The sequence below is a fragment of the Marmota monax genome, unplaced genomic scaffold (assembly GCF_021218885.2).
Source record: "Marmota monax isolate L192 unplaced genomic scaffold, Marmota_monax_Labrador192_F-V1.1 WCK01_AAM20220418_F8-fsc00042, whole genome shotgun sequence".
Lineage (NCBI taxonomy): Eukaryota > Metazoa > Chordata > Mammalia > Rodentia > Sciuridae > Marmota > Marmota monax.
The window spans coordinates 14,685,519-14,697,941 of NW_026693008.1; the positions used below are offsets into that span (position 1 = coordinate 14,685,519).

A 12,423-nucleotide genomic window follows, 5' to 3' on the forward strand; every position below is an offset into this window, starting at 1 on the left:
AGTGCACAGGCCGTGGGAAGGCCCATAGCAAGCACACCAGCCACTTTCTCCAGGACTCTTCCTGGACTATTGGGCAGAGAAAGATCTTAAACTGTCAGTGGTGAGCTGCGTGGGAATAGCCACTTTCTGTCCTTCAGTGTCATCATGGAAAAATCTAGGACTACAGTTGTCTGTGCCTTCAGATGGATTTGTGGGTGACCTCATGACTCCTACCACAGCTGTCATGGGTGCTGCAGACAGATTCCCAGGAAGCTCTGACCCAGGCCTTCCCTTTTCCTTTGTTTCTCCTTGACCAGGGGAGGCTCTCAGGGAGAGACAGTGGCTCAAACTCAGGGATACATAATCTGGAAGCTGAATGTTGAGGGTCACGAAGGCAGACTGCCTTAGAACAGATGCTGAGGAAGGAACAGGAACATACCAAAAGAGCCACTGTGTCAATATGGATCACAGGTTCTCATTTCCCTGAATTCCAAAGCAAGACCCTCATTCAACATTATTAGTGCTGTTTTAAAGGTGATCACAGAGATTCAGAAAGGTTATGCAACTTGCCCCAAATCACACAGGTGGAAAATAGTGCTGGAATTCAAACTCTGCTTTTTCCAGCTCCACCTTTCTAAGCCTTTCTTTCTTGGCTAAAGGCCTTAGTCTCTTGCTTCTGAGAGAATTGAGAGGAAGTGACAGGAGAGGCTATACCTTTGAAATACTTAGCCCAAAGCATGATGCCTCAGCCTTCAGACCTTACAAGGGCGAAATGTATCTGCTAGGTCAGATGCTGAGCTCATTAGGTTGAGTAATGAGCTAATCAGAGTCCAGACTCAACTGCCATTAAAAATACTTTGGTTTTGCTTATTACAAACAAGTATCTATACTGAAGTCTCCTTGACAGGCAACCCCCCCCCCCCCAATACCAGGGATGAAACCCAGGGGCACCACTGAACCACATTCCTAGCCCTTTTAGAGACAGGCCCGAAGCAACTCGGCAAGATCCTAAGTTGCTGAGGCTAACCTTGAACTAGCAATGCTCCTGCCTCAGCCTCCTGAGCTGCTGGGATTATAGGAGTGCACTATCACACCCTGCAACAGGCACATTAAAAAAAAAAAAAAAAGAATTACTATAAAATTAGAATGGAGATCCCCGGGTGATTCTGAAAAAGGGTCCTAACTGTTCACTAAGACCCTGGCACTTTGCCCTCAGCAGACACCAAGATCACTGAAGGGCTCCTTCAAACAGCTGCCCACCCTGTTCCAGAGGGTCTGACCCTGTAGGCATGGGGAGGGAAGGCAGACTTTGAGTCTGACAAACTCCAGGGTGGTGATGATATTGCCAGTCAATGGACCACATTTTGAAACCCACTTAACTAAGAAGAAAAAACTGGGCAGGGCTTAGCCACTCAGGAAATATCTGGGGAGAAAAAAACACCATCTCCCAGCCCTCCTTTTGCCATCAGGGAATAGCTTCCTCCATACTCCTCCCTTCTACCTTCTACCTGTCTCTTTCACCATGCAGGCCTTGCTCTTTCTCCTTTAAGCAGAGGACAGTCACAGTTTTAAATAAACAAAAACCTCAAGATCCCAAGGCTTAAAAAGGAGACACCTCAGAAAGCAAGGAGAGGCTAGGGGTATGTGTCTTTGGCCTACCCCAGTGTGTTCTGCGTTCTGAGAAATACCAGGGAAAATCTGAGCCAACCACAAATTGGCTAGGAAAACAGCCTGCAGAGTCAGGGTCTTCCCAAACCAGATAATGTGCAACACCTGAGTGTGCCCCGAATCCAGGGCTCCTTCAAACTTGGAGAACTGAGAGAAGAAAATCCTTGGCTTTACAGTAGTGTGTGTCCAGAGTTCAGCAGGGGGCTAATGGATTTAAATTGCACGGTTTAATAAGTTATATATATGTGTCCACTTAAAACATTTTAGCTGGAAGAGAGACTTCTGAATAGTAGAAATCACCTTTTCCCTTTGAAGGAGTTTAGTATTTGCTTTGAAAAATCACACATACACAGAGGTTTCTTTCAAATGCTGAAAGGTCTTGGAGAATTTTGTCCACGTTGCTCATTAAAAGAGGACCCGATGCGCCACATCCTTGATGTGGCGATCCTGCAATTTCTTTCAAAAGTTTCAGTGCTAGATTGGAATGTACATGTTCTGGGCTCCGAAGTTTGATTACTCATTCATTGATTCAATAGATATTTGTTGAGCACCAATGAAAATCCAGGTACTGGGTGAACAGTAATCAAAGGGAAAAGTCTTTGCTCTCCTGGAATGAATGTCTGACTACCAGGAAAGAAGAAATCAAAGAGCATAAATCACGAGAGATCCACAGGAGAGCTCTGCACGGCAGGGGAATATGGTTCTTCTGTACTGTGTTGTGAAGAAGCCTGGCTTGGCCTCAATTAAGAGAGGTGTCCTGAGAAAAGGACGCCCGAGTGGAGATGAAATGGAAGAGTGTATCCTAGGTGAGGTAACAGCCAAAGCAAGGCCCTGTGGCCAAGGAGAGCAGAGGAGCATGGGCGCTGGGATGCAGAGTAAGGGGCTGGCAGAAGTAAGAGGGGGCCAGATCACATAGGGCCATGGATGGATTCAAGAGTTTATTAGCTCAATTCACAATAGCTAAACTGTGGAACCAACGTAGACACCCTTCAACAGATGGATGGATAAAGAAACTGTGGTGTATATACACAATGGAATATTAGTTAGCATTAAAAGAGAATGAATTATGGCATTTGTAGGTCAATGGAGAATATCACATTAAGTGAAGTAAGCCAATCCCAAAAAACCAAAGGCTGAATGTTCTGATAAGTGGATGCTGATCCATAATAGAGGGATATGGGAAAAATGGAGGAACTTTGATAGGACAAAGAGGAGGGAGGTGTGGGAAGAGGGCATGAGGGGAGGAAACATGGTGGAATGAGATGGCCATCACATAATGGTGCGACGCTACATGGTATGCAACCACAGAAATGTAAAGTTGTGCTGCAGTTGTGTACAATGAATCAAAATGCATTCTGCTGCCATATATACCTAATTAAAATAAATAAAAAGAATATCCCCTCCATGGATTGCTTTAGATTACTAGTATGGTTGGTATGGGAAAAAAAGTTTCTAGGGCCTAAAGTTGACAGGTCTTAAGGGTAAGCTAAATATAGTGGGAAGGAGAGGGCAAGTTAGGGAGGACCCCCCAGGTGGGCGGGTGTTGTTCCTCTAGATGGGGCCAGGTGGGCCAGGTAGGGAGGGGCAAAGTCCTGTGCATGCTCTTGGATGGAGCAAGCGAGAGGAGGTAGCGCACTGCAGTCCCGTGCAAAGCAAGGGCTGAAAACACAGATGTAACAGCATTGAGGTCCTGAGTGAAGTCCTGGGACGGAAGATTTTCTGAGAAGACGAGAGAGAGAGAGAGAGAGAGAGAGAGAGAGAATCCCAAGGAACTTGGTGTATCAGAACACGGTGGGACAGAACCAAGAGAAAATGGTGTGGCACACACTGTCAAGAGCTGTGGGTTCCATCATGAGGACTACATGGAATTACCAGGGGATACAGACCGAGGGGGCTGAGGCAACAATGATGGAGACAAAGAGATACATCGAGTGCGGAAGATGCATAAAGATGTTTAGTGGCAAACTCCCCTCTTCCTGGGACTATACCAGTGAGGTGACTTGGAGGTCTCACGAGAGCACAAGTACTTGACATCATGCACCTCCAATCTTGAAATGATGCAGGCACATTAAAAGAGAAAGCAGTCTACCTGCATTTATTATAGAGCCGATTAGGTCTGGAAGTTATTACTAAATTGGTGGTGTAGGGGGTGTCCTCCCATCTTCTCCAGTTTTTCCCCCAAAGAAAGGCAGTTCTGCCTTCTTGGGAATTGAATGCTGTGTTGCTCTGTTACTGAGCTACATCCTCAGCCTTTTTTGAGACAAGGTCTAAGTTACCGAGGCTGCCCTCAAACTTTCATTCTCCTGCCTTAGCCTCCTGAGTCACTGGGATCACAGGTGCGCACTACCACACCCAGCCTGGCTCAAATTGGCCACTGACTTGTCCCTGCCAGGCCAGGGCCTTCCTACTGAAGTCAAATTGCACCACAGGCAGACACCTGGCAAGGAAAGACAGCACTGTCTCCTTAAGGGCTGACGCCAGATTCCTTCCAACGTTTGGCAGGAGAACTCTTATGCACTGCTTGTTGAATGTCACTTTCTCTGAGTGATGTCATCCCGTGAGCCTCTGGCAGAGCAGTACTGACAGTGGTCTGTGGCCATCCATCTTCCAGCCGGTGGCTGACTGCTCCTGGTGGTTAATAGTGGATCAGCGACTGCCTGCTGGTCCACTGCTGCTGTCACCTGTCACATTACCATCCCAGAGCCTGGAGAGAGCCCTTCCTCTGCACTCCAGCCCATCTGGATTTGCGTCCCCATCGCCTTGGCATTCCTTCCATGAGTGGGCACCCCCTGGATTTGTTGGCTGGTGAGGGGCTACTCCAATCTGTTCGCTGGCTGGATGCTCCTGCCTGGGCCTCTGTGTCCAGAAAACACAAGGAACCAACCAAGAGTGGGGAACCTAGAGATGGTGCAACTGTGCAGAGCTGAGCAGGTCAGGCAGGTTCTGTCCAGAGTATGACCTTCACCATCAGAATGGAGTAAAGCGGATCCAGGTGACACCTAACTGGAGCTTTAGTGGATTCCCTCAAGTGCCTGGACTCATACTGAGCAACTGGTGATACACCCACAATATATCACATAGCTTTCACAAAATACCTGAGAAAAATCAACTTAAAAGGAGGGAAAGATTTATTTTGGCTCACGGTTTCAAAGGAGGATTAAGTCTGTGGTTGGCTGACACCAGTGTTTCGGGGCAGCATCAGGTAGAGGATGGCAGAGGAGCTGCTCACTTTCTGGTGTCCAGAAAACAGACAGGAAGGGGCCAGGTCCCTGTAGCCCCATCAAGGGCATGCTCAATGACCTAATTTCCTCCCCCTAGACTTCTTCCCAGTAGCTCCATCAGCTGGAACCAAGCCTTCCACACGTGAGCCACTGATGGATATTTAACACACAGGTAAAGGCTGCAAAGCATGGGGGTGTGAAGCCTTAGAGTCACCTGGCCCAAGGGGAGGACTTGAACTTAGCTTTAGGAAACAGCAGATTCTGAGAATGGCCACAATCTCTTAGTGCAGCTGTACCCAGAACAGTTCATGAGAAGTCTAGCAAGAGGGAAAAGACCCTGGGAATCCCTGACCACAGCCTGGCCTGAGGACTTGCTGCCACATGCTATGACTCGCTTCCATCTGTATCACCAGCTGTTACTGTGGCCATCCATCCTTGACAGGTCAGAGCCTGTCAAGAAGGGACTCTGGCAGGGTCTCTTTGCCAAGATCAGCAAACATCTATGTCCTGAGGATCAAACGTGCAAGCCAGAGCGCCAATCAGCTTGTAGTGGGATTAAGACAGAGAAGCCAGCCACATCTTGAGCTCAAGCTATCCCCACCCCAGTCAGACTACAGCTGATGTGTTACCCCCGATTTTGGCATTGTGGGATTATCTGGTATCTGTGGGGGTCCAGAAAAGCCTCTGTCCCCCCATCCAGCCTGGCCCTCAGGAGGTTGGCAGAATAGCCCTCCAGTCCCCTCAGTAGCCTCAGGTGTGATTCAGTCTTGTCAAGGGGCTCAGGTGTTCCCTGGGCTCTGAAAGCACTTGAAAGTTGGAGCAGGCTGCCCATCCAGCTGCTGTGGGAAATGCAGCACTGGAAGATGAAGCTCTGTTGAAACCCAGAGGTTTCTTACCTTTGATTCCTTCTTCTTGATTTTCTGAGGTAGACATGGTCTCTGAAGAAAGACAATCTGCTTGGTGGAGATGCTCCCTTCCCTACAACACAGTGAGCTGAGACTGAGTCATGTTACACCGGAGGAACCCCAAATCTAGCCTGGGTGCTACAGTCCCCAATTTCATGACAGTGGGCACCATCTTGCTACATGCCTGCATTGCGTGCCTGAGCCTGTGTCAGCCAGGCCCTCTGCTCACCTCCTGTAATGGCTGGAGAGCCCAATGCAGGGAAAGCACCACCAGATGGTGAAAGAAATGGCCCCACTCCACTCACCCACCCCCAGTCTGGGGGCCATCTCAGATGACCTGCAGAAGCATTCTGGGTATCCCTGCAAAGCAGGCTCCCTAAGTGAAAACTCCCTTCCCTTGATGTAAAGTAGTTGGCATCTTAATCAAATGGGGACACACTGGTGAGACTCAGACTCAGAGGTGGGGCCTCTCCCAAGGCTATCTTTGGTAATTATGGCAGGGATGGGGGTGTAAATAAGGACCTGGGTGAAGAGCTCAGTCCTCAGCCATGAGGACAGCTGGCGGAAGTATGACCAACGTGCCTCGTTCACAGCTCAGCTCCTACAGACACGCAGTGCCAGGTGGGTAGCACCATGGCAGCTGCCAATCAGCTCTGACCCACACAAACAGAAGTGGTGAGGGTGGCTCATCCCTGTGACTTGGAGCTAATGATGACAGAAACAGTGTATAAGAGAGCATCGTTTTCTCTTGCCTCCACCCTTCTGGTTCTCTTTTAAAATCTCTTAACTTGCAAACATCTTCTCACCACATTTGGCCCAGGTGGCTAATCTTAGGTCCCCTAGGCAGGACAGATTCCCTGGGCAGAAGGGGTAAAGAGGAGGTGTGTGTGAGAGTGGAGAAGGTGAAATTCTGGCTCTGCATCTCCCAGTTGGAGGGTCAACACACCAGCTTCACAGGCTTGTCGCAGGATTAAGTCAGTCCTCCACATGGAGTGCTTGTTAGAACAATGCCTAGCATGGAGTAACTTCAATAACAACAACCAGTCATTGTTACCTGGTAGTCTTGACAACGGGAGTCGGTAGCACACAGGTGAGCTGCCAGCCATAGGCTGCCAGTGAGTTCAGCAGGGGCACGTAGTCAGTCTGAATCTCCACGCCCTGGGCAAAAAAAGGCCACCATTAGCCCCACTGCTGCCTCAAACCACCTCCAAGCCACAGGAGGCCACTGTTCCATCTACCAGCCCAACAAAGCCAAGAAGAGGTGCTCTGTTGTGTGCCGGAGAGTTAGATTTTAGAGCCAAACTGCCAACATGGGATTTCTTTCCAGGCCCTGACACAGTCTGTGTAGTTGGCAAGGAATTACAGCCAAAAGATTAATCCATTAATTTTGTTTTATTCTTGTCTGGACAAATAGCCTCCTGTGAGTTTCATTGAAGAAACACAATTACCTCGCCTCAAAGGCACGTTCAGGGTCTATGATAACACACACTGCTCTGGATGATTTCAGAGTGTCATGGGGAGTTAAATTACATTTGACAAATGATCAAGTCATTTGCATCCAGTCTCAGCCTGGCACACATACATGCATGCACATGTGCGCGCACACACCCCCCCGTGCACACACAGAAGCAGTTTCACCTGTGCTATCCACCCTGCCATCCAGAGATGAATGCTGTCAGTGCTTTATTTCAAATTAGGATCCAGGGGACTAATACTTATCTTTCAATCTGAAAATGCAGCCCTGCTCACACAAGAAGACAACCCTAAGGTGAGGCCACTGCGCTGGGTTACTCCATGTAGGCACCTTCACCACACCAGCTAGGCTGTGAACACCCTGGACTCCTGTTTTCTTAGCTTGTCACTGGCCTCAGAAAATGTCAAACATGCATCCAGATTCCCTGTGTCCTGTGGGTGCACACGATTCATTCCTCGAGTGTTTGAGAACTGCAGTGGGATGCACAGGTGAAGAACGGCACAGCCCTGCCGCAGAGTTCACAGTGCGGTCACCAAAGTACAGACTGGTCTGCTGCCAGGGCCACAGGCCTCGAATGTCAGAAAAAAGAAAGATCCAGGCCACCGTCAAAGCCAGCTTTCAGGAACCTGCACAAATTACAAGATGAAGCTGGGCCTGGGGCTCCAAGCAGGGTGGGCTTCATGTGGAGGCATCAGTGTGTAGTAGCCTGGAGTGCCGTGCTGGCAAGGGAAGCAGCCCTGGTGAGACTGCCTGCTGGCGGCCATTCGGGAACACAATCAGCTCATCTGGCTGCCCTACACTTGGGAGCCAGAAGGAAGGGAGGGAGATGAAAGAACAATCTGCCCGCCTCTTCAGACAGCTTTTAAACTTTCTGTAACTGGACACCAATCCCACTGTGCCTCCACAAGTCACCGGAGCCCCTCGCAACTAATGTATCCTTTGGGAAACTCAAATTTTCTCAAATGTATGCAGGAAGTATGGACCTGAGCCATGACTCTCAAAGCTTGGTCTTGGAGCAGGCAACATAGGGGCCTTACCTGGAACTTGTGAGAAATAGATTCTTGGGGCCCAGCTGAGACCCACTAATCAGAAACTCTGGGAATGAGCCCCTGGAATCAGTATTTTCAAGAGCTCCTCTCAATAGTTCTTATACAGATATGCATGAAATCACTGCCTAGATATCTCTTAGGTCTTCTGGGGGTGAGAGTCTAATTCTGCAGCCAGAATCTATCAGCTGTCACTCCCAATCTAAGCTTTCCCATTATTCTCCATATAAAGAAGAAGAAAAAAATAGATGGACTTTTAAAGGATCAACTGTCTGAGAAATGATGATGAGGGCACAGTGTCGCGCTGGAAGGGGATTCGGGGAAGAGAGAAGGAAGGAGAACAATGTCATCAGTTTATGGAAGGCTGCAGCAGAGGATGCCACTGTGGCCCCTCCCCAAGCCCCAGTCACGGGAGATGGTCAACACTTGGCCAGCAGGCTCCTTTCTGCAGTCCCCCTGGCACACAGGTGCCTCCCTTCCAGCCCAGCACCCTTGGCCAGTACCCCTTCTGCCAGGCTGGAGGAAGAGCCCTGTGGCTATTGTATCCAGAGTTCCCCTGCCCCTATGCCTGTGTTCCCGGTCTAAAGAGAGAAAGGAGGAAAAAAAATTTAAATCCACATTCTCCAGCTTTGCAAGGTTATGATTACTTGGGCCTATCATGAATAACCTTCCCACTTTATCAAGCACTGTGACAAACCCACCACAATCAGACAGTAGCCATAGCAACCAGGACAAGCTTTGGCGCCTCACAAAGCCCTGAGTGGCAGAATGGAGTCCTTTTATTGGTGGCTATACCCTGGCCCGGTTTTCTCTGCTTGAGCCCAGAGCTGCAAGACAATGAACGACCCCTGCCGCAGCCTGACCCGCCTGTTCAGACGGGCCTCACCAGGGTGGCTTCTATTTTGCTTCCATTTTATTTCATTTTGTCACTATCTTAAAGACAAAAACAGCAGGATTTCGCCCAAACAGTTTTTTTCCCCTCTCAGGGTGGGAGATGTCAGCCAGAGGGTGCAGAATCATAAAGACCAAAAGGACAAGGGAAAACACAGCAAAACATTACTGGTCCTTGGGAGGGTTCAATCCCAAGTGTTAATTCCTGGTCATCAATCACGTGGTGAGTTGATGAGTGAAATAAAAGAAATGTTAGAGGTGAGGTGTGACTCTCTGCCAGGCTCTCCCACTCCAACTATTTGGGCCGTCTCCATGTAATTAATGTTCAATGTGGCTTTCCATAAGCATCTATCAAAGGCAGTTTGCATATTATCAATGCAGCAAGACGACAGCATTTCTAAAACACGAGATGAGCCCCGTGCAGAAGACACTTTTAAGTCCATTAGCTAAGAAAGGTGGTAGGAAACGGATCTGGATGGAAGGCTCACTTTGATCTGCTTTTTTGTGACACTCTAGTGAGGAGAAGAAGAAAGCAGCAACCGGCACTCCAAAGCCAGCCTGCTTATCAAACGAAAAGACATTTCTTTCTGTGAGTCAGAGCAAAAATTTTAATTAACTCTCCACTCTCTTGTGGTGGATACGTAATCTCCCATCACACCTGGAGTGTTAAAAAAAAAAGTAGAGCATGTCCTGTGGTTTTTCAACTTGTATAAAAGGAATTCATTTGTATTTATGGCTCTTTTCCCCCTTTGTTCCCTGTAATTTCTCCAGTGGTTGCAAATCAGCTAAGGAAACAGACATCCAACACAGCCTTCCCTTAACCCTGTAAAAATGTAACAATATAGAGTTTACTAAGAAATGCATTTGTCTTTTGATAATTTTTAAAGATCCTCTGTGCCGGCAAAAGAATGAGGAAGTCACATATTGGTCCAGTGAGAAAGTTCATACTTTCAAATACAGTTTGCCCTTTCCTAATAACTTAAACTCTAGAAGTCAAAAAATAATAATTTGATTACATAAAAATCCATTTGCGTGACAAAAGACAACATTCACAAGTTCAAAAGATGAATGAAGAAATGGGAAGATATTTGTAGTCATATTATAGCTAAGAAAGCGCCTCTAGAAATTGATAGGCAAAAAGTCCAGTAATCTCAAGTTTTTCAATTGGACAAGGATTTAAAGATCAAAGAAAAGGAAAATCAAATGGTCATTAAGCATGTGAAGAAAAAAGCAGACTCTCGTAATAAAAGAAATGCATATTAAACTACCCTAAGAGACTGTTTTTTTTTTTTTTTACCTATCAAACTGGTTGTTTTTTTTTAAAAAAAAAAAACCTTCAAGTTTGACAACGGACTTTGTTGACAAGACTGTCGGGAAGCAACCATTTTATCACATTGCTGATGAGAGGGCAAACTAAGTCAACCTTCGGGGAGGACAATTTGACAGTCTCTCTCAAAATTATAAATACATTTAACCTTAGACCTAACAATCTCATTTCTGGGAATTTATCTTTTGTATATATATGAAAATGTACAAAGATGTTCACTGGAAAACTGTAATAGCAAGACACTGGAAAAAAAAAAAACCCAAGTGTCCATTAGTGTTAGGCTTGTTAACTTGGTATGTTTTCATACAGAGGCTGGAGGAACTGGGAATTAGTGGTTGCTCATGTGTTGACCCAGAGCATACAGGACAAGGGGGGACAATGAGAGGAAAGAATTCCCTTCCAAACACGCTAAAGTTGAGGAACCTGTAAAGATGTCTTGCAGAAAATGAAACTGCATGTAGGTAGACAGAATAACAGCCTCCAAAGATAACTACACTCTAATCTCCAGAGCCTGTGAATGTGTTCCCTTACATGGTAAAAACAAGATTTGGCAACATTTTGAGTAGGACTGCAAATTAGTACAAACACTGTGGAAATCAATATAGAGATTTCTCAGGACTAGGAGTAGAACTACCATATGACCCAGCTATCTCATGCTAAGAGCTGAGATTGGCATACAACAGTGATACCTGCATCCCAATGCTTACTGCAGCATAATTCAGAATAGCCAAGTTAGGGAACCAGCCCAGGTATCTGTCAACAGGTGAATGGATAAAGAAAATGTGGTATATATCCACAATGGTGTTCTACTCAGCCATAAAGGTGAGTGAAATTAGTTCCATCCATTTACCAGGAAATGGATGGAACTAAAGAACATCATTCTAAGTGAAATAAAGCAGGCACAGAAAATGAAGGATTGAATGTTTTCTCCTCCTAGGTGGAAGCTAGAGAGATATAAAGAATAAGGAAAGGTGGATCTCATGAAAATAGAAGAGAGAACAGTAGAGGAAAGGGATAAGGGGGAGGACAAGAGAGGGACTGCAGAATGAAATTAACCAAATTATGTGCATGTATGAATCCCACTTTTATGAATAATAATAACGTACTAATTAAAAAATAATAGAAGACCAGTGGAGTAGAGGAAGGAGATTAGGAGAGTGAGGAGGGAAAGGAAAAGGGAAAATATTGGAGAATGAGATGGATCAAATTATGTTATGTGCATTTATAACAAATCCTACTGTTCTGTATAATTATAGCACTAATAAAGACATAATAAAAAAGATTTGGCAAATGTGATTAACTTAAGAATCTTGACATGGACAGTTTATCCTGGATTACTTTGGGTGGAGCCAGTGTAGTAACAAAGGCAGGAGAGTCAGAATCAGAGATGTGATGAGAGAAGCAGAGGCCAGAGTGATACCAGGAAGGGGCCACAAGACAAGGAACATGGGCAGGTTCTAGAAGCTAGGAAGGACTCCCTGATCCTTGAATCTCCAAAAACAATGTGGTCCTGGCAACATCTCGACTTTATCCCCTTGTACCCATTTCAGACTTCTGATCTCTGGATAACAAACTTATGTTGTTTCAAGCCACTAAACTTGTGGTAATTTGTTATAGCAGCAAAAAGAAACTAATCCACAGCCCAATGTCAGGCAACGCTTAGAGTGGAGATAAGAACTTGGAGGCATTGGCCAGCACAGGATGAGGCTAAGGACCAGGTTTCCTGGTGAGGGGGATGAGCCAAAGATGACATGAGCCACAGTGGTGCATAGGCAGGTGAAGGTCCACAAGGAAAGTGGAGACTCGCAGGTAGGGCAGCAGGAGATGCCAAGCTGAAAGAGAACATTTCACTTCTATGATCAAATGCAAAGTGGATATTACAAAGTTGGGGGGGCTTGCAGAAAACTCAGCA

General features: G+C 46.6%; 1 protein-coding gene across 1 annotated transcript in view; it reads right to left on the reverse strand.

Moving 5' to 3' along the window:
• The window catches only part of Rftn1 (raftlin, lipid raft linker 1), a 199,665-nt gene that overhangs the window by 3,556 nt on the left and 183,686 nt on the right, over positions 1–12,423 (reverse strand). The window contains exons 8-9 of the mRNA XM_046453000.2: positions 6,828–6,931; positions 5,765–5,846 (exon numbers count right to left, since the gene is read on the reverse strand). Of these exons, the coding sequence (XP_046308956.1) occupies positions 5,765–5,846; positions 6,828–6,931 (186 nt within the window). The remainder of the gene's footprint in view (positions 1–5,764; positions 5,847–6,827; positions 6,932–12,423) is intronic.